We start from the raw sequence: 22,677 nt of genomic DNA, 5'->3' as shown, positions 1-22,677 counted from the left end.
AATCACTACTGAAGTGAAGTGCTGATGCTTTCTAAGTATAGGTACTGTTATAACTTTCGTGCTTTGCACAATTTGTTGACTGAGTTGTAATAATTACCACTAAAATGGATACATGTCAATATGGCCTTACTGTCAAATAGTATAAACACGCAAGGAAGCTTGAAGAGTATATGCATATGTGATGAGAGGTATTCAAAAAAGACTACTAAGGTTTATGCCACAGGTTTTGAATCCTTGTTTAATTTGTATGTTTGTATTCATACAGATCATGCAGCAGACATTGACTTCCAAAGTGAACTCCTACAGACCAGTCATTCATATTTTTGAGTAGAACCAGTTTCTGTTCTAACAAAAATTATCATAATTGAATCAAACTGAATATTTCCAATCATAATTACAAGAGTGGCTAAATTAAAGCCTGTCTTCCTTAGAAGTGCTGTCCAGCTTGCCAGAAGTTCCAGCCTCATATTCTGTGTATCACTGCTAAATATAGGTTGCTTACTTGTAACTGTAGTTTCCCAAGTAGTCACCTGTGAATTCGCACATATGGTAATTCCTGTGCAGGAATTACCATATGTGCGATTCACAGTTGATCACGATGGGAAACTGGTATTAACAAATTGTCACACACAAGGTCAGCTTTACATTATGCAAATTAGTGTAGGATTATAAGAGCACAAGGGTGAATTATCTGGAGTAGTGTTTCATTAACTTTCGTTTAACTCTGTGCCTATAATATGCATACGAGGTCTACTTTTAAAACATATTTTTGCAGCAGAATTACTAAGAGTGCATGTGCTCCAGGTGCAATATTCAGAACAAGAGATGTTCTTTTGAAACACTGCTGTGCGATTGTGTTTCAGCCATATCTTTGGTTATGATAGTGCAAGTTCAAGTCAAGCTCAGGAGGCAACTGACAAAAAAGGGGAAAAGAAAAAATTAAACACAAACCTGAGAGCAGTTTGAACCGTGCTTCGCCAGTCATGCTCTACTTTCACATGTCTCCCTGCAGGGGAAAGTTTAGACATGCAATTTAAGCATGAGATGGCTTTCAGTTCAAATACAGGCCATTTGCTGCCAAGGCGGCCTTCCAGAATTGTACTAAATTCAATCAGGCTTCCTTGTCTCAGGTTCAGCAAGACTTTCTTAAACTCATTGCTGGCTTTCAACACTATGTCTTTCTTTACATCCTCCTCCTCTACAGGCTTACTTCCATTCACACCATTAAAAGGCATACCGACTGTTATTTCAAATTTATAGCGGTCGAACCTTTTCATGTGGCAGTCATATTTCGTCAGATACTTTAGCTGGCAGAGTTCTTCCTCTTCTAAGGTAATGTTTTTGGGGTCACATGGTGGATAGGTTTCGCCATACAAGCACCTCAGCCAATCACCAATAAACAACGGAAGCATGTTTATCGCTGATTCGGCACTATTATCAATGTCAGTTACTCTCACATATTTAAACCTTCCAGTCCATGTCACTCTATGGCCCTCCAGATGACTACATAAAATCTGGGTGCGTGCCATATTAGTAGATTTCCAAGCTCGGGGCCCACACACAAACCCATACTGATTCCATGTCAAGGTGGAGTTGTACACTTTCATCCCCTCTGAGCGGTACACATAAAACCAACAGAACAGCATTATGGCCGTCAACCATACCAGAATAAGTTTAACTATTGAACTCTTGGTTAGGGATTTCACAAGTTCAACGACAGAAACCCTGGCCCTTGTCCACCAATGGAAAAGCAAAGGAATAGCAACTAGCATAAGAGTGACCACAATCTTCAGGAGGTCTTGCATTATGAACCATTTTACGAAGTGAATGAGACAGATGACTGTAATGCCTACTATTAGAACGGGAAGGGCAAACAGGAACAAGAAGTAACCAACTGAGGCACGAATTAGGCCAATGCCAGATGATTCTTGTAAAATAACCACAGAGAGTTCGCACCACATGAAACATACTAAGTAAGGCACCAGGTAGCAGTATGTACCTTTAAAATTCTGCAGTTGTGCCATCCTAAAGAAAAGATAGAACAAATACAAAAACAAAAGGCAAGGGACGCTCAGGTTCAGCACAAAGAAGTGGCCAATCGGGAGACTATAAAATGTTTTCCATAACAGATCCAGCTGTCCTAGATTAAAAGGAACAACCTTCAACAGGGAGAAGAAACCTGCAGCAGCCTCTGTCAACAAAGCTCTTCGCGTGTATGGTTCAGCAGTTGTACCCAAACTCAAATAACTAGTCACCATAAAGAAAACAGAGACCGTAGCCAATTCTGAGCATGGTATCCAGTGCTTGCAAGTTATAGGGAAGGAAAAAATGACAAAGAATACAGAGATCAGGAAGTGAAGGTATGGCTCTAAATGGTTCCAACCAAAATTCACTTCTGCTTCTTTGATGTCCAGATCAGGTTCGAAGCGGAGGAGTAGGTCGGTGAGGGTACGGAAGTTTTCCCACGCTTTACTATCTTGGAATATTTTGAGGGTGCAAATCACCATGGAAATGAAGGAGAGATAGAAGATCACTAATGGGATAAAAAAGGCAAAGAAGTCGATTGTCAGGTTGCTGATGATGAAGAAGAATATGAGTGCGTTGATGTGATGTGTTGGAACAATGGTGGATAGCCAGTGCATTCCTGCTTTAGATGCAGCATCTATTAGGTGCTCTTTGACCTCCATAATAGCATGGAGTGGATATTTTATAACCTAAAAATAAAAAATGTAGTTAATTCAATGCTTTTTGCAGCACCACACATCACCATATGTCTCTGAGGGCGGTTCCAGACAGGCCTTTATCCCAGGAGAATCCATATTTAAAAAACACCGATCTTACTGGGGGCCCATCTACACTCACCCCAGAAAGCACACACTTTCTGGGATGGGTGTCCAGTAGAACACCAGGACACTGTAAAAAAAGAAAAGAACTCACTTGGGCTCCACCAGACGGCTGCCAGAGATCTCCTGGCAAGCCGTCTGATGAAGCCCACTAGCCCAGGTAAGTTATTTTCTCTTTTTTTACGTGTTTTGGGGGCTTCTGGGGAGGGTGTTGGTATTCCCACAGTTGTCCGAGCTAATTTAGCCTGTAAAACTGTGGGAATACTGTCTGGACTGCAATCCAGACACCGGAAGCAATGGGTTTATTCCACGTCTTCAAAGAAAGCATGGAATAAACCAGTTATCAAATTAATTCACCACAAACCAGGGTTTTCCTGGTTTGTGGCAAATTAATTCTGATTTGTCTGGAACATCGTCTGGACAACCCCCTTTTTATTGCGGAAATTTCCTCATTAAAGGGGCTGCCTAGATCTGCCCTTAGGCCCTTTCCACACAGCTGAAGAAAATGCCACATTTTCTGCTTTGAACTGGAATATATGGCAGTGTGCACTCAGGTAACCGAGTTCAAAGCAGATATTGTCGGATTTTCTGCCTTGATATTCTGGGTTATATGGCTGTGTCTAAAGGCCCCTAGATATGCTGAACAAGCTAATCAAACCAAACAAATCTTGATCTATTTGCTTGGTTTTTAAATAATTCGCAGGCCAATAATGTTGGTGAAGTGGAGGTGTTGGCTGCCATTATATCCCATCATTTATTCTAATAGAAAACTCATTTGACAAAATGCCTTAAAAAGAAGAGAAAACAACCAAATAGCAATACTATATACTTTAAAGATTTTCTAAATACAAGGGTTCTTAAGCCACTTGCTGCTATGCTTATCAGTAGAAGACACATAAACCACCTTGTGAGAAAGAAAATGGAGGACCAGGAAAGTGTTCAAACTATCTACACCGTTGTGGAAAAGGAGTTTAAAGCTGGAGGAGGATGGATGCTCAAAATCAGTAATAATCATTGCACCAAGTCACAAATTGTTCTATTTGCCCTCTTCACAGGGGGAAGATGGGCTGCCTGAGATCAGAAAACATATCTCACCTTGTCCTAGGCTGGACTGACATTGCCATATAATCCAGTTTCAGAATGCAGATTAACTGCATTAAACTGGATTATATGGCATTGTAGATCTCACTTTAGATTGTCCACATAATCTGTTACTGCTTAAAAAAATTGTGAAATAGCTTGTATCTTTTTGCAGTTTACATCAATTATACAAAATGCTACATGCTAGTTTGGTTGCAGATGCTTTTCCCCCTTATTTTAAAGGATCATATCATTAACAATGCACACACAGATTGGAATTTTACTTAATTTTTTAAGTGTAATTTTCTTTCTACCTCTCGTCATTCCGGTTTTCCCCATCCCAAAAGTCCAATGGATATAAAAACAACCCTGTCATATCAGACTTTTAGAAAACTATCTTGCACAGAATGAGTATTTTTGACTCAATTTGGGGGGGAAATCCAGTATTGAGGATTTGGGTTATCATTAAGATTTTATTGAGGTCAGGATTTTTTTTAAAAGTTTACAAAAATAAACCTTAACCACAATCCAAATTCTCAATTCCCAAGTTCCATTAATTTTGCTTCACTACATCAGGATTCTTTCTCTCTCGTTATCTCCCTTTCTTTCTTTCTTTCTTTCTTTCTTTCTTTCTTTCTCTCACACACATTTTATTCTAAGGTGCTATTTTAGTAGGGGCAAAACGTATTGCAGTGGCAAAAAGCAAAAGATTTGCTGGACTTTTCAGGGTTTTTTTTTGTGCTGTTGTTGTTTCAAAAATCTCTGATTGTAACAAGTTCCTGGAGCTGAGAAACCGCTTGCAACTGCTTAGGCAACAATGCTGCAAAATGGATTTTCAGACATAATTTGGGCGGATAACAATTCAGTAGGTATTTTGAAAATGTCCCGTTTTTACCCGGTGTCGAAGTGGGAGCTCCTCTGGAGTCTTTCCTGCCAATTCATCATCGTCGTCATCTTGTACAAAGAAGTTACTTGGGATGATGCCCTTTGCATACTTTTTGGTAATTTCAACAAAATCATCCAAGGCAATGAATTTCTTAGCTGGAAGTTATAAATGCAGTACAGATTAACATATTAAATACAGAATATAATTGTTATGAGAGAGACTTTTTTAGCACTCTACCAATGTGTTAGGCAAGAGTGAGAGAGTGAAACCCCCCTTTAACAGTTTACATCGGCCGCCGCAAGGCTGTGGAATGATCTACCAATAGAGCTCCAGCAGCTAAATCAGTTGTCAGAATTTAAGACACAAATGAAGACCTGTCCCTTCCAGCAGACCTACCCTGACAGACTTTAATCATAAACATGAATTTTAATGCATATCCTTTGTTTAATCTGTGTTTCAATATGTATTTCATAGAGTTATATTTTGGTATGTAACTTTTATGGAGGTACATTTTAGTGTGTGTATTTGTAGTGTATTTGCTGTGTTTATATAGTTTAATTGTTTTGTAACCCACCTCAAGCAATGAGGAGAGGTGGCTAAGAAATATAATAATAATAATTATTATTATTATTATTATTATTTCAATTATACATATTAACTAAGTTTGCATCTACTACACAGTGAAAAATTCTGCTTCATTTTGCATTTTTCTGGTTCATAGTGACTGCGGTAGCAACACCTGTTATAACATAGTGAAAGCAACATTGGCAGCCACAAATTTCCACCATGTGTGCTAAAGGATATTCCTGTGGTACATGTAACATAACATACACTATGTCACATAATTTTGAAAACATATCAGTTCCTGGTTAGAAAGTGTTATTTCCTGTTGAATTGTGCGGTACTTACTTTGAAAGTAGTTGTTATACTCCAGAAACTTCGTTTTTGTGGCTACAACAAACTGTTGAATTGATTGAGACCCATTGAGATATTCACTGAAAAACTATAGCAAAATATGCTGCAGGATGTCTCGCAAAAACAAACATTTTGCAGCTTAATAAACTTTTTTCATTTTTTATGGTAGAAACAATTAGGAAATGACGTTTATAACCCAGGAACAAAAATCATGTTACATAGTGCTATGGGTGCTATATTTCACATTATTTCCAGCCACTCCATTTTCCCTTCCTGTTGTAGTAGAATCTGTTGGCAACGCTGCAACTGGTAGTAGGAGTGGTAGAGGAGGGAAACGAGGCGCCCAGGTGTTAGACGAGGAACAGCAAAGGAAGAGGATCCAGGAGATACTTATGGCACCCACTGATGAAGAGTTCTTTGAGGGTTTCTCCAAGAGTGAAATGAGTGAGGAGGAGGAAGGAGGTACAGATGGGAATAGAGGAACTAAGAGGCTTCCTCGAGAGCAGGAATCAGACGAGGAGCGTCAGAGAAAGAAGATCCGGGACATACTTATTGCTCCCACAGAGGAAGAGGATTTCATGGGTTTTTCTGGGAATGATGGGTCTGGGAGTGATGGGGATGAAGAGGAGCCATGGATTGGACCAAGGTACAGGAGGTTCCGAATGTGTGTACTCAACCAATGTCCAGTGACACTTTTGCGGGGTTTTCTGGTGGCAGAATCATGGGGAGACCTAAGTCTTGACAAGAGGTGGAAGAGTTGGAGGAATGGCCGTTGGCGTTCAGCTGTAGAAGCTAAGCCAGCTGAGAGTGATGAGGATGGGGTGGAGGGCAGCTCATCATCGGATGATGAGCTGTAAGATAAATGTAGGCACTGGAATGATAGAACTTTGCAGTAGGCAAAATGTTGGTTTCGTGCCTTGGGTCTTGTCGCTGCCGCTTTCCTGTTGGGCTTGGGTCCTGGATCTGCAGGTTGCTGTTTGCTTCGTGTACCAACCAGCTTGGATTCTCGTAAGTGTGGATTTCCCCTCTCCTTGACTTCGGACTGCTTTTGACGACTACGCTGCCTTGTGGACTTTGGAACCTTCAACTGCGATTTCTTCGACTTTTGACTGCAACTGGATGACAGCTTCTCTTCACAGTTCTTTGTTTGTTTGTTTTCCTTGAACTGTGTGATTTTGGTGCGCTTTAGAAGAACTCTTGTTTAATCCGGGTTTTTTGCCAGTTTAATCCGGATTATTTTCTGAGTTTGTTTTACAAGCTAGAAATTGCTATAATCTTTGAGTTTTGACCAGAGGCACTGAAGCAAGTGTCTCTGAGTCCTGTTTACTTTGCTTTAATAAACTATTGTTTTGGACATACTCCTGTGTCTGGCTCTTTAAGGCATCTGGGTTCCGACACCTCCATTTTGCAAATACATTCATGCTCATACTTTATATGTATGCCTTGATAAGGCATTGGACGTCCTACTAAGCAAATGCTGACAGATGGGATAGACTAATATCAACGTGAAATTATCTACAGAAATGCAACTTTAAAAAATAATGCTGACTGTATATGCACAAACACACTTCCAAAAAATAAAAGTAATTGCACCCTGGAAAAATTGAGATGAGTAGCAATCATTGTGGGAAGGATTACATGACATCTCATCTATCTGTCATATGCTAGCTTTCAAGAAAAGTCAGTTGAAAGTTGCAATTAATTGTAGGCAGATGTATGTTCAGAAATGGATGGAGCAAGACCATAAATTGAATGGAGTTCACAGTATTACAGATGACACATCTTTTTAGCCATGTGCTACTCCTTTCTTCTCTTCAAATACCAGCAGTGAAACTGATTGATGGTGAGAGTGGCATAAAATGGACTTCAAGCCAGGGGTAGACCCACCCCCATCCTCCAAACTACACAAAACTGCTGTAGTTGGGAGGCAGGTATATTGAAATTCATGGCACAGTAGCAGCAAATCCACATTGTTCCGCAGATTAATCTTCTGGGAAAATCTTTTATCCTAAAAAGAGTTAACAGTTTCATGTAACAACTAATAATAGACAGTGACATATGGAAGCATCAATATATGACAAAAAATGGTTTCCTTACATTCACTGCTCACCAGTCGCTCCAGCATTCTTCGTTGCTTCTGAACACATTTTGGAATTGGGCCAGGCGGCTTCTCGATGTCTGTATAAACATGTGCTTGTTAGTTCAAGTGAAAATATTCTGATGGAAGGACAAAAAACTCATCAATACGGCATACCATGATGGCTTCCTTAGGGCTGAGATGAGAAATATTAATGTGTGTCAATTAGTTGGCAATTATTCACCGCCCTGAGTCGACTTTGGGCTGATATAGGCGGGGTAAAAATGATATAAATAAATAAATAAATATTAACTACTTGTGCTCCCTCTATTTTATCAGTTTTATACTTATTTATGCAATGCTTTTGACATGGAAATAAATAAAAGCTGGCAATTATATGTCTGGCCAGGCTCTGAAATTTTCAGATGGGTAGGGTTTCTGAGAAATAATTTAGATTAAACATGGTAAACTACCAAAATCTTTTTCCCTACAGTGGAATTTATATGAAAGTATAAGAAAGAGTTGGACTAGTAAGTGAAGAGAAGAAGAGTGAGGGAAAAAATTATTTGACAATTAGTGGTTGGTAAATTTGTGGATAAATAAATATGACAATCCTAAAAAGTACACTTTTTCAGACAATCATAGATCTTTATTGAGAATTGATCTTTTTTTAAAAAATTTCTAACTTGGCAAAAGATATCAATGGGAATAAAATCTGCTATGGCTAGATAGACCACTTATGTTACTTTACATAATTTTGTCCTTTATGACCAGACTAATAAATATTACCATTCCCAGACATTTCATCCAAAAGCATGCATGGGGATACACAGATGTTATTTCATATTTCTATATGTTAATAAAATATTGCTTATGACTATTACTGCAACAGTTTTTTCTTCTTCCGCAAGTTAGCAACACATGGTTTTTCTTTACTTGTTAATTGTGGTATTATAATTTTTACAGAATTCTTTGCATACAGCAGATTTTTATATTTATATGAGATACAAACCTTCGTCATCAACATGGCCAACATTTTCTAATAGCTCCGAAACAGCAAGTTGTTTTTTCTTTTTTGGATTTAATTTCCAATACATGACTAAGGCAGCTTTCCTTACAGCTCTTTCCAAATCAGTCTCTGATGATATTCTCTTCACTTCCTCCTCATTCTCCAAAGTGATGCCTCAAGAAAACGGGGGGAAAGCATAAACTATTATTGTCCAACCTTTTGGGCAGCACAGTGGTTCTCAAACTTTTTACCCTGTTACCCTCTTTACATCCCGTTGTGGGCATTGCACCATTCCCTCCAGCTTGACATAATATATGGATAAAAATACAGTCGGTCCTTCACATTGGCAGATTTGTTGTCACTTCTGCTGCTTTCCTATGCTTTTTAATAGGAACTATAAACCTTGTGAGATTGAGAGGTTATAAATGTGTGGCAAGGCTTAAAAGTCTCTATTAAACATGCCATAAAGCAATACGGAGTGGCATCAGAATGGGAAGGCAAGTAATAATAAAACTTTATTTATACCCCGCCATCATCTCCCCGAGGGGACTCGTAGCGGCTTACATGAGGCCAAGTCCAACAACACATCAATAAACCAAAAAACAATAAGCAAAAACAATACAACTAATATAACTCACATGTAAACAGTAATACACAAGGATTTAAAAACCTATGGCCGGGCCAAATGTAATAATTTAAAAATTTAAAAATAAACGCTGGGCGTGAACAGAGGAAGGATGTATCTGATAGGAGGGTTTTAAAAGAAATGAAGGGAGAGCAACCCAACGAGTAGTTAAAGTGCTTCTGAGGACATTTTGCGGGGGATTATTTTCTTATTCAGGGAAGGCACACTGGAACAGCCACGTTTTCAGGCTCCTCCTAAAGACTGCCAATGTGGGGGCTTGCCTGATATCCTTAGGAAGTGAGTTTCAGAGCCGGGGGGCCACCATAGAGAAGGCCCTCTCCCTCGTCCCCACCAATCGCGCCTGCAAAAGGGGCGGGAGCAAGAGCAGGGCCTCTCCAGATGATCGAAGAGATCGCGTGGGTTCGTACACAAAAATGTGGTCATGTAGGTAGGCGGGTCCCAAACCGTTCAGGGCTTTGTAGGTAAGAACCTGCATGTTGAATTGGGACCGGAAAATGAACGGCAGTCAGTGGAGCTCCTTAAACAGAGGGGTTGACCGCTCCCTGTAAGTCACTCCAGTTAGTGAGGGCAGGAAGGGAAACAGAGGCATAGAGGGCAGCAAAACAGCTGACCCATCAGGGCCTCCACTTTGCAGGAAGGTGACCAAACCACTGGACCCTGAACCAAAGTTGGGCCCCTATGTTCTCCTCTACCATCACTTCCACCTTGTCTTTCCCTCCTCCATGTACATGAGTAGAGACATCTCCATGAAGGTGGTGACAGATAGCTGAAACTGCTCCTGTAATGGGGAACAGAGCATGCTCCCCAAAACTGCCACTGCCACCTCAGTCTTGCATAGTGGCATTGATAGCATTGCTTGGCAAACCATACACATGCAGTATATAGGAGAAGGACCCTGCAGGCTTTGGACCAGTGGGGCAGCTGAGGTGGCAATGGAGTGTGGGTGCTGCTTATTTTCCTTCTCCTGCTGTTATCAGTCATGTGTCTCTATTTTGTCTGGGCAATACTGAGAACACCACTAGCTAAGGCATGTTAGGTTGAGGTGGCGATGATAGTTGGTGGTGTCTTGGCCATAGAATGCCTTCTTATGGGAGCCTCACTTGGCAGTGCAGAGAAAGGGAGCGAAGACTGAGTGGAATGAAGTCTAAGTCTCTCAAAATAAACAGCCAAAAACAATATTGGATCAGGTAGGACCTATACCTTTTCTTTCTGTTAAACATTTCTGCAACTGATTAACAGCTTCTGTTTCCCCTTGCTTGGCAGCAAGCATCAACCATTCAACTCCAGTACAACTGTTAAGCTCCTCATCTTGGTCTTCTGCTAATCTCAAGTAGCATTTGCCCACCTACAAAAATGCAAAAAAAATATTTTAGATAGTTTGTAATTTTGTCCCTTTGTACAAAAAAGTGTTTTACTTATAAATAGACAGGTTAGACTTATTCTATATGATAATGTCTATGTAACATAAACTAACAGCTAGTCAGATTTTTTTAACTTAAAGAAGTTCAAATTATCCCAGACTCAACTTTTTCTTCAATGCAGAATCTTCAGTTAGAGCCTACCGAGGAAGTATTTATTTATTTATTTGCAAAATTTATATGCCGCCCTTCTCACCCCGAAGGGGACTCGGAGTGGCTTACAAGATATATATATATATATATATATATATATATATATACACACACACACACACACACACACACACACATACACACACACACACACACACGATACATTATACCATTAGAACAGTACAATATCAACGCTATACATCACTATATTGTACTTTTTTTGCCGTGTCAGGAGCAACCTGAGAAACTGCAAGTCACTTCTGGTGTGAGATAATTGGCCGTCTGCAAGGACGTTGCCCAGGGGATGCCCAGATGATTTGATGTTTTATCATCCTTGTGGGAGGCTTCTCTCATGTCCCCACATGAGGAGCTGGAGCTGATAGAGGGAGCTCATCCGCCTCTTCCTGGATCTGAACCTGCGACCTGTCAGTGTTCAGTCCTGCCAGCACAGGGGTTTAACCCACTGTACCACCGGGGGCTCCTACTATATTGTACTAACCTTCCATCTTCTTTTTGTGAAGACGTCCAGAAAAGGAGCACCTCTCTGGGCAATTGGTTCCATTGCCAAATTTCTTTCACTGTCAAGTAGTTTTTCTCATGTTCAATCAAAGTCTACTTTCCTGTAACTTCAAACCCTCCTACTCTCTGAATCAGCTAAGAACAAACCCTCTTTTTTGCGATATTTAAAGAATGCAGCCATGTCGCCTTTGAATGTTTTCTTTACTAAGAAAAACATGCCCAGCTCTTTCAGTCTTTGCCCAAACTGTACATCTTATCATCCTTGTTGCCCTTTTCTGAACCTGCTCCAACATGTCTACATCCTTCTTAAAATGAAGTTCCAGAACTCAGTGTAGTATTGCAAATGAGGCCTGACTAGTGCAGAATATAATGAAACTACAGTCTCCCTCAATCTGGAAACTTTGCAGCAGCATCACACTACTGAATCATGTTTTAATTTACAATCAACAATAATACCAAGGTCCTTTACATATGCTGTGTACTGCTGCGAAGTCATTCACCATCTTATAAGTGTACATTTGGTACAATTCTCAAGGTAGAATTTTGCATTTTTCTTTGTTGAGTTTTATTTTATTAGCTTATCAAGTTCCTTTTGAATTCTGTTCCCATTTTCCAATGTGTTAGTTACCACTCCCAATTTTGTACTGTCTACATATCTGATAAGGATGCCTTATTTAATTATTTAATTAATTAATTTGAGACATTTATACTTTGCCCTTCTCACCCAAAGGGGACTCAGGGCGGAGTGCAACATACAAACAGCAAACATTCCATGACGGGACATAAAATAACTATGAATATACACAAACATTTAAATCAGTCATATCTACTTTAAAATCAGCTGTTTAAAACCATCTTAAGACACCGTGATGGCTCCGGTTAACGGAGTGGGTTCCTTATTACTGCCTCATTCCCCAAAGGCCTGGTCTCACAGCCAGGTCTTTACCATCTTTCTGAAGGACAGAAGGGAGGGGACTGATCTAATCTTGCCAGGAAGGGAGTTCCATAGCCAGGGGGCAATCACTTAGAAAGCCCTGTCTCTTGTCCCTGCCAAACGCACCTATGACGGTGGCAGGACTCAGAAAAGGGCCTCCCCAGAAGATCTTAGTCTTCGCGGTGGTTCATAAAGGGAGGTGCATTCGGACAGGTAAACTGGGCTGGGGCCTCCATCATAAGAGAGTATGACTAAAACATGAAAATTACCTCTGTCTGTGCCTGAATTTCCCCAGCTTTTGCTTTTTCCAGCAGTTCTTCAAAAGGTACCTCTTGTCCCTCCATCACGGCCTCTAAAAAAATCAGAAAAAATAAAATGGGAAGTTGACACTTACTGTGATGATCATTCTAATAGAATATGCCATGGCTCTATCTCAAAAGTGAGAATGGCTCCTACCTTCTTGCACTTCTGCTTGTAGAACATATCTACAAAAAGCTGCCTGATTACACCTAAACTTGTCTATTTTGTAATGTCTTATAATTATTTATTTATTTGCATTCTTTCTACCCTGCTCATATCAGCCCGAAGGTGACTCAGAGTGGCGTACACAATTCGATGCCATAAAAATACATACACTGATAAGCAAAAATAACTATTATAGTGCAATTAGACATAAGACAGTGCATAATAACAATATTAAAAACTAAAAACTATATCCTCTCATTCAAGGATTTATGCATTTTATTGTGTTGTGCCCCACTTTCCAATGTTTTTCAGAAGATGGCACTTGGGTTGGGCTAATTTGCTCCTTGCATCCCTTCACTGCTTTCCCAACTTCTCTGGAAAGTCTTTTGACTTTGTTTTCTCTTTATTCTTTTCCAAGGAATTGTTTATTTTATCTGTTTTCTTGGGTCTCACCTGTCCCTGGAACTGACTTAGAGCACGTATTTCCAAATTGTTATCACTTGTCCATATAAAAAGCTAAAGTGCCTTTTCTCTCTTTCATTCCGTGGTTCGCTTTCTGGTGGCCAGCTCAAATTTTCCTGAATTGTCAACATTCCTCTTGCCTTCTTTGAACAGTGTGCCTATGATCATGGGGGAAAACTTTTAAATTTATTTCTGCTTCCTTTCATTTTTCCTTCCTACCCGAGACACTGTCACCTTCATACTCCTGCATTTTTCTCTCCTCCTTCAGTAATTTTACAACCATTTTTACAAACGTAAATTTATATAAGAAGTTTATGTGAGAGGAAAAGGAAATAGTCAACTGGCTGATATGGCAGGAAAAATTAAAACTAAGGAGAGGTGAGATTGAACAGATTTAAATGAACTGTAATTTGAGTCCCCTGCCTTGATTGCTGGCCCGAGGGGCTAAATCATTTGTGAAGATTGCTCCTTCAGATAATTGGGCAGTTGTACAACCAAGTGGCTCATGTCCTCAATAATAGCTGATCAGAATTATTGATATCCTTCAGGATTGCAAGTAAAGTGTGCTGATTTGTATTAAATGTTTGAGTCTTTATATACTGTATATTTGATGTAGCTTTATGAAACTGGGATTGTGATAATGTGTAACAGTATCTCTAGCTCTACTCTAAAATAGAAATTTTGTAAAAATATGGTAAGAATAAAGAGGCAGTGAAGCACAGTGTTTCTAGACTACCAAGAAGATGAAGATATTATTTATTTGATTTTACATTCTCTCTTCCACCTTCCCCAGTTAATCTATATTTGGAGGACATGTTTATTTTCAGTTCGAAACCAGGCCTTTTAAAGAATACTGACTCAGAAAAAGGAATGGCTAAATTTCAAAACAAACCCAAACATTTAGAGGTCACTTTCTTAGTTCTTAGAAGGACATGAATAGTATGCCCACATAACTTTTTGAATGCTTTTTTCATTCCTGTTATTTAAGTGAGGATTTCTCTGATAAAATTATGGATCTATTTTCCAGATTCAAGATAAAGCATCATAACCACATACTGTGATTTTTATGTACTTGGTTTCATCACTATTTATTCTATTAATGGTGTAGTATTTTGGAATAGTTAAACTCCACTCAGTTTAATATTTCCTGTCTTGCCAGCGAGTTGACTGCATTTAAGTCATGTGTGGTTCAGTCATTTCAACCATTTCTTTGCTTCTTAGCTTTGCATTTTAATGTGTAAAATGCATTTCAAGAATCCAATGCTGCAATCCTTTAAGTTTACATTGGGATTTACCTGCAATAAATATACAAAGGATAAGGTGCTTCTCCCAGCTTCTCCAAACAAAGTCTCTGTACTTTGAGCTCTCCTTCAATAAAGATGAGCCAGATTATGTCAACAGTGGTAAGTTATAATGTTATCAATGGGCACACAGCAAGAGGATATAAAAATCAGTCAAAAATTTAACCAGATTTACACCACGACTGTTCATCCTCATGCAGGACCCCATATTAATAGGCTCTTTTGTATAACTATGACTGTCAGTCCTATCAAGAAGTGCAAGAAGAGTAATCCCATTCCTAGTACATGCAGATTCTTTCCCATCACATCTTTACATACATGAAAAAAGAGCCAGTATCTTCCACCCACACACCAATTCATATTATGAATAGGGAAGGAATACCAGAAAACTGGTAGGTCCAGGTGTCACTCTCTTTGCAGTCATGAACTCAGGATGCGAATTGTGCCTCAAATACTGGCTTGCTGCTCTCTTAGCACAACTGTGTTTTGAAAAATTACTGCCTCCTCCTTTTTTGTTTGCACAGGATACTTTTGCTTTTTAACTGTTTCTGGTGCATCCAGATAAATGATGATAATTATTATCCACTTTTTACAGATCAAGGCAGTGAAAAACAACATATTAAAATACAACATATTAAAATACAAAATAATATATATAATCAAGACCCTAACCAGGCCTTAATTTAAAATTCATATTTTAAGATTAGTAATTTAAAATAATTTGGGAAGGCCTGCTCAAAAAGATAGTTTCTGAATGTTGTTTTAGATTCAGAAAGCATATCCAGGCCATTCCACAATTGTGGGGGGGGGGGGGGGGGGGGAGAGTGAGGAAGTGGGGACTGAAGAAAAAGTCCTCCGAGTCACCATGACCAAATTAGGCTTACTGAAGCAAACACTGCTCAAAGGTCCTGAATGTACGAAGTGTATTATATGGGAGAAAGCGATCCAATAGGTAAACTGGACCCAAACCATTTTAAAACTTTGAACTTTGCCCATAAACCAACTGGAAGCCAGTAAAGTGGCTTTAATATTAGTGTGATATGATCATTCCCAAATATGACAGTAATCAGTCTGGCTGCCAGGTTTTCAACTATTTGATGTCTCCAGACTTAGTACAGTGACAACCTAATGTAACTCACAATGCAAAAGTCCAGCCTTTCTATTACTAATGCATGTGTTTTAGATGCTCTAGTTCTAGAAAGAGGCACAGCTGACATAACAGCCAAAGCTGATAAAAGACACTCCTGGCCATCCATCTATCTAAGCTGACATTTGCATTGGTGGATACAGAAGCACCTCACAGGCTACAAACAAAATCTTTCAGAGGCAGTATAACCCCATCCAGGAATGGCTGGCACACCTCTAAATCCAGGTTAGAACCCTTGACAGTAAGTACATGAGTCTTGTCTGATTCGACCTCAGCTGTTTTTCCCCCATTACTTCCTCCAGGCAGGCCCGTAGCGAGGGGGGGGGGTTAGGGGTTCAACCCCCCCCCCCGAAATTTTTCAGGTTAAAAAAAATAAACCTGGTTTACTCATTAATTTTAACAGGTTTACTAATGAATTTCGTTAACTGGTTAACTTCCTCGCCCTCCATAGACCAGCACCCGGTGCGCCTCTGCTGCTGCCATCTCTGCCTCTCCTTTCCCCTCTCTCTCTTCTCTGAAGCAGCGCGGGGAGGGGCGTTCCTCCAGCTAGCCAATCGCCTTCGGCCTTGCGCCCCTTCCCAGCCTGATTGACAGGAGCAGGCGAAGAAGGCAGAGCCGGCCAAGGAGAGCCTGTCTCTTAAAGGGAACGCTCGTGATTCAATATATTTATTGCCTAGGGGCATATATATATTGAATCACGAGCATTCCCTTTATATATGCCTTTCTAAGGGTGCCCCTAGACTTGTAGAATTGCTGCAGCTTGACATCCCTTTAAACTGAGCATTATGGGAGTTGTAGTTTTGCAAGGTCTTCAGCATGCACCACACTACAACTTACCAGAATTCCATAGCGTTATTTATTTATCGTGCCAGGGAACCGAACAGTTGTGTTACATTTTTTACAGAACAAACAACATACATACAAAAGACAGAGTTTGCAAGCTTGGTAGTTGATTAAATGTCCTTTGACCAGTAGCTGGCCACTTGGAGTGCCTCTGGTGTTGCCACAAGGAGGTCCTCCATTGTGTATGTGGCAGGGCTCAGGTTGCATTGCAACAGGTGGTTTGTAGTTTGCTCTTCTCCGCACTCGCATGTTGTGGATTCCACTTTGTAGCTCCATTTCTGAAGGTTGGCTCTGCATCTCGTGGTGCCAGAGCGCAGTCTATTCAGCACCTTCCAAGTCACCCAGTCCTCTGTGTGCCCAGGGGAGAGTCTCTCATTTGGTATCAGCCATCGATTGAGGCTCTGGGTTTGAGCTTGCCAGGTTTGGACTCTCACTTGCTGAGATGTTCCAGCGAGTGTCTCTGTAGATCTTAGAAAACTATTTCTAGATTTAAGTCGTTGACGTGCTGGCTGACACCCAAACAAGGGATGAGCTGGAGATGTCTCTGCTTTGGTCCTTTCACTATTGGCTGCTACTTCCCGGCGGATGTCAGGTGGTGCAATACCGGCTAAGCAGTGTAATTTCTCCAGTGGTTTAGGGTGCAGACACCCTGTGATAATGCGGCATGTCTCATTAAGAGCCACATCCACTGTTTTAGTGTGGTGAGATGTGTTCCACACTGGGCATGCGTACTCAGCAGCAGAGTAGCACAGTGCAAGGGCAGATGTCTTCACTATATCTGGTTGTGATCCCCAGGTTGTGCCAGTCAGCTTTCGTATGATGTTGTTTCTAGCACCCACTTTTTGCTTGATGTTCAGGCAGTGCTTCTTGTAGGTAAGAGCACGGTCCAGAGTGACTCCCATGTACTTGGGTGTGCTGCAATGCTCCAGTGGGATTCCTTCCCAGGCTGGTGATCCTCAGAGCTCAGGATGCTTGTCTGTTTTTTGACATGGAAGGCACATGTCTGTGTTTTACATGGGTTGGGGATCAGTTGGTTTTCCCTGTAATAGGCAGTTAGAGCACCTAGAGCTTCGGAGAGCTTGTGTTCAACCATCTCAAAGCTCCCTGCTTGAGCAGTAATGGCACGATCATCAGCATAGATGAAACTTTCTGTCCCTTCTGGCATTGGCTTATCCCCATGCTAAGTCTATGAGACGCAAAAAATTAAGAGTCCCTCCCTGCAAGCACTATCTCAAGCAAATATTGACAATTTATTCACACTGTCATTACTTGCAGCAATAGCCGATGTAGCAAAGCAACCATGTTGGGGGGGGGGGTGGTGTTGAATGCTCTCACTAAGGAGGCCAGACTTGGTGGAGGTGGTTGACAGGGGCGGAGCTGCAGACTATTGAAGGCTGTTCTGCCCCCCCCCCCCCCCGCTGTGCTCTTTGTTTCAGCGTGACCTAAGAGGCAGGTTTCAACTCTCCCCCCCCCAAATTTTTAACCCTCCCCCCGAAATTTTCAAAACTCCCCCCCCCCAATGTTCAACCCTCCCCGAAATTTTTTTCTGGCTACGGCCCTGCCTCCAGGTATTCATTTTGATAAGACACACTGTCCTTAGCTTTGAAGGCAATTCCTGAACAAACTTCTGAGGATGCTTGCCCCAGATGCAAGCAAAACATCAGGAGAGAATGCTACTGGAACATGGCCATACAGCCCAAAAATTTAACAGCAACCCAGCAAGAGAAATACATTTGGGTGTCAACAGATAGCCTGATGTTCCATGCCTCCTGATGATGTCTCACAGTAGTTGCATATGGATATTCAACAGCACTGGAGACAGAATAGGACTTTAAAAAGCAGCTATTGTCCAGCAACACCACCTGGAATCTACCTGAGAGACAGGATGAGAATCATAGTGCATAGGATAGTGCCTCCAATTCCCAACCTCCTCGGGTGATTCCAGAAAGATACCAATGTTAGCTAAGGTTTCTATCGATGGTTCATTTGTGACCTTAGCTAACACTGTTAACCATTAGAATACTTTACTACAGCTGCAATAATGTTATTTGGTTTTGTAATAGCTGATCAATAGTAATGAACATACAAGTAAGTACTGTTCATATATATATATTCTCTAAGTTTTAAAAAATACTTGACAAATATATTTTTCTGATTAGTCAAACACTTTATCCATGTTGTGAAGATCTTCATGAAAAACATGTGGGACTTGCAAGAAAATGGTGCAGTGTATCCCCAACCTCTGTTAGCACTGACAGGCATGTTCTTCCTGGGGATATTTCTGGCTGTAAAAAGCACATGTATACCAATCCCCCCCCCCAGCCTTTTTTGCTTCTTTGTTTATTTAACTGATATTCAGTATTTTGTGCATTCTGGATATCTCTGAGTACACTCAACTGTCAGGAGGGGAAAGCATCATATGATCTTCATTATTTTTCTGTAGCATCCATCCCTGACAACACTGAGCTGCATTGTATTTGACATTAGAAGGAATTATCCACAGATTTATTTATTTATGTTAATCCAAAAGGACAACCTTGCTTTTGCTTTTTTTTTTATGAGGGACACCATTTTATGATACCACTGTATAGTTTGGGTCCTGAGCATCGAAGGGTAACAAAACCAAACTCCAGTGGACATAAAGTAGCCACTGTATTAAGGGCAGAAAAGTTACACAACGACCTGTACTAACTCTAGCTGGAAACTTTTTGACTCCTGCTTGGAGGGCAAGTGCAGCTGCTGTAACAGTATCCCAAACTCAAGTGCAGCCAGATATCAACACAAGGTAACACTACATGTCCAAGGCTGGAGCGCAGAAAAGTTTGAAAGCAAGAAAGTTAACAGAAGGGAAGATTCAAACTACAACTGAGCCCCCTTCTATACTGCCATATATCCCAGGATCTGATCCCAGATTATCTGTTTATCCCAAATTATTTAGCAGTAGACTCATATAATTCAGTTCAAAGTAGATACCCTGGAATCACATCCTGGGACTAAAAACAGTGTAGAAGGGGCCTGAGAAGCCTTTATCACACAAATGGTGGTGCAGGTGAGAAAAGGCTAGAAAGCACAGGTTACTGTGAACTCCAGGCATCCAAAAGCAAAGATACTATAGTTTGCTGAGGCATCTGGTCTCTGTGTAGAAATTTTGAGGGAATGCCTGTACACTTATTGGGCCTTATTTTTGCACAAACCAAGCACAGAATTCTTCTGAAAGCCAGTGTACAATTTCTGGAATCCAACAGGACCCCTTTTAACTGAACAACAGTTAGGAAGTTCTTCCTAATCTTCAGTCCTGGTAATCTTGCTTTGCTGAATTAGCCTAGAGCTGCTCCACAAGGATGCATCTGCACTGTATATCATAGAATCATAGAGCTAGATGAGACCACAAGGGCCATTTAGTCCAACCCCCTGCCATGCAGGAAACACATAATCAAAGCACTCCCAACAGCCAACTAGTCTTTATTGAGAAACCTATAAAGGAGACTCCACCACAATCTAAGGCAGCATACTCCACTGTTAAATAGCTCATACTGTGAAGAAGTTCTTCCAAATGTTGAAGTGGAATCTCTTCGGCTGTCATTTGAATCCATTGTTCCATTATACCTAGTCTCCAGAGCAGAAGAAAACAAGTTTACCCCCCTCCTCAGTATGACATTCTTCGAAATATTTCAGCATAGCTCTCATGTCACCTCTCAACCTTCTCGTCTGCGGGTTAAACATACCCAGTCCTTTAAGCTGATCCACATAGGGATCATTTATGTCACCCTCCTCTAAGACATGTTCCAGTAGTCAATACCCTTCTTGAATTGTGATGCTCTAGACACAGTGTTATTCTAGGTGAGGTCTGATCAAAACAGAATAGAGTGAGACTATGACTTCTCTCAAGCTAGATGCTATACTCCTCTTAGAATAATAGAGTTGGATAAGACTACATGGGTCATCTACTACTACTACTACTACTACTACTAATAATAATAATCTTTATTTGTACCCTGCCACATTTCCCAATGGGGACTCAGGGCAGCTTACATGAGGCCAAGCCCAAAAACACAGCAACAAAATAAAATCAAAACATAAACAACAACATAATCAATTACATAAAGCATACACTATAAGAATATTACAACCCCCTGCCATGCAGGAAAAGCAGAATCAAAGTACCCCTGCCAGATGGCCATCCAGCTTTGAAAGGCTCCAAGGAAGAAGTTTCCACCAAACACTCCGAGGCAGAGAGTTCCATTGCTGAACAGCTATTACAGTTAGGAAGTTTTTCCTAATATTCAGGTGGAATCTCCTTTCCTGTAATTTGAAGCCATGGCTTTGAGTCCCAGGGCCCTTCCAGACAGGCCCTATATCCTAGGATATGATCCCAGATTTGCTGTTTATCCCAGATTATCTGGCAGTGGGGACTCATAATACAGTTGAATGCAGAAAACCTTGGATCAGATACTGGGATATAGGGCCTGTCGAGAAGCCCCCTGATGGTGCAGTGGGTTAAACCACTGAGTTGCTAAACTTGCTGACCAAAAGGTTGGCATTCCAATCTGAGAGGAGATATTATAGCCATATATAAATATGTGAGAGGAAGTCACAGGGAGGGAGGGAGCTTGTTTTCTGCTTCCCTGGAGACTAGGACGCAATGGAACAATGGCTTCAAACTACAAGAAAGGAGATTCCATCGGAAAATGAGGAAAAATGAGGAAGAACTTCCTGACTGTGAGAGCTGTTCAGCAGTGGAACTCTCTGCCCCGGAGTGTGGTGGAAGCTTTGAAACAGAGGCTGGATGGCTATCTGTCAGGGGTGATTAGAATGCAATATTCCTGCTTCTTGGCAGGGGGTTGGACTGCATGGCCCATGAGGTCTCTTCTAACTCCTTGATTCTATGATTCTATCTCACTTCTGCCCTTGCCTCAGTGCAGGATCTGATGCTCCTCCCTGTTGAAATGCTGCAAAGCGGTGGCAACTCGGACGTGGCTCAGTGCCATGGATTCCGGGCGTTGTTGGGCGAGGCCCCGGCCCTGTGTGGCGCAGAACCGCAGCTCCTCGGACTCCACAGCATCGAGGAGAGGGGGCGAGAGGTGTCAAAACAGCTCCTCCGCCCTGGCCACGCCTCCTTCGCGCTCCTGGGGAAGCCCAGAGGAGGGAGGGGCCTGTGGGCGAGGCCTAAGGTAGTGAGGGAAGCCTTGAAAGGGGGCCGCTCCTCTCCGCCCCGCCCCCCGCCCCGGACGAGCCCTTCACCTGGCTGCTCCGCCGTCCGCCGCCGCGAGTGGGCTGAGGAGAGCCGGTCCCTGAAGACTGAGCAAACGAAGGGGCGGCCCAGCCCTTGGGGAGGAGCTGTCCGGAGCGGCGTCTTCCTGCCCTCACTCCCTCCCTCGGCTCCGTCTCGCGCCCCTTGTTTCCCAGGCGGAAATGCTCCAATCACAGCCCGCGCGGAGCCCCCAGTGCGGGAAGTCCCGAGCTACGGAGAGCCCTGAGGGACATTCCGCGCAAGGAGAGGAATCACCACTTTCCCTGAGGGAGGGAGGAAGGAAAGGCCTCCAGAACAAACCTTGACCTTGAAGCTTTCTTGCCTAAGGACATCACCCAATAAAGGGGCAGGGAGAATCGTCTACCAGGCCCGTAGCCAGGATTTCGTTTCGGGGGGGGGGGGGGGGCTAAAAAATTTTCAGGAGGGGTTTCGGGGGGGCTGAGTTTCGGGGGGGGGCTGAGTCTGAGTGAAAGAGGGTCTAGCCTAGCAAACCTTTTGTATCATTACCCGAATACCCCCATGCATATGGGATATATTGAGTATGGTGATCAGATCATGATATGAATAAACATAACAGTTTAAATAATGCACCAGTAAGGCCTTTTCGCGAACAACCATGAGAATTTCGGGGGGGGGGGGTGAAGCCCCCCGAGCCCCCCCCCCCCCCCGCTACATGCCTGTCGTCTACACTTGAGCTGTTCTGTTAGAATTGCATTCTCTCCCATCTA

General features: G+C 41.7%; 1 protein-coding gene across 2 annotated transcripts; it reads right to left on the bottom strand.

The window, feature by feature from the left end:
* Positions 1-211: 211 nt before the first annotated feature.
* WFS1 (wolframin ER transmembrane glycoprotein) lies at positions 212-22,145 on the bottom strand. 2 transcript variants are annotated; one of them, XM_060778042.2, is made up of 7 exons: positions 21,940-22,145; positions 12,750-12,832; positions 10,657-10,801; positions 8,814-8,984; positions 7,822-7,902; positions 4,819-4,964; positions 212-2,714 (listed from the first exon to the last, which is right to left on the bottom strand). In XM_060778042.2, the coding sequence occupies exons 2-7, from the start codon at positions 12,822-12,824 to the stop codon at positions 903-905; spliced, it is 2,430 nt and encodes an 809-aa protein (XP_060634025.2). In that variant the 5' UTR covers positions 12,825-12,832; positions 21,940-22,145; the 3' UTR covers positions 212-902. The 2 variants fall into 2 exon arrangements, with proteins under 2 accessions (XP_060634025.2, XP_060634026.2); XM_060778043.2 differs by lacking the exon at positions 21,940-22,145 and adding an exon at positions 21,611-21,902.
* Positions 22,146-22,677: the final 532 nt, after the last annotated feature.

The sequence above is a fragment of the Anolis sagrei genome, chromosome 5, assembly GCF_037176765.1.
Source record: "Anolis sagrei isolate rAnoSag1 chromosome 5, rAnoSag1.mat, whole genome shotgun sequence".
NCBI classification, from domain to species: domain Eukaryota; kingdom Metazoa; phylum Chordata; class Lepidosauria; order Squamata; family Dactyloidae; genus Anolis; species Anolis sagrei.
This window is presented reverse-complemented; position numbering and strand designations above follow the sequence as displayed.

Excerpts from the sequence above, each read along its gene's own strand:
- WFS1 (XM_060778042.2), bottom strand. The coding sequence starts at position 12,824 with ATGGAGGGACAAGAGGTACCTTTTGAAGAACTGCTGGAAAAAGCAAAA. Across the intron at positions 8,985-10,656 it reads ATGTTTAACAGAAAGAAAAG|GCATCACTTTGGAGAATGAG; the intron begins GTATAGGTCCTA and ends CGTTTTCTTGAG. Across the intron at positions 2,715-4,818 it reads AGCTCCCACTTCGACACCGG|GTTATAAAATATCCACTCCA; the intron begins GTAAAAACGGGA and ends TTTTATTTTTAG.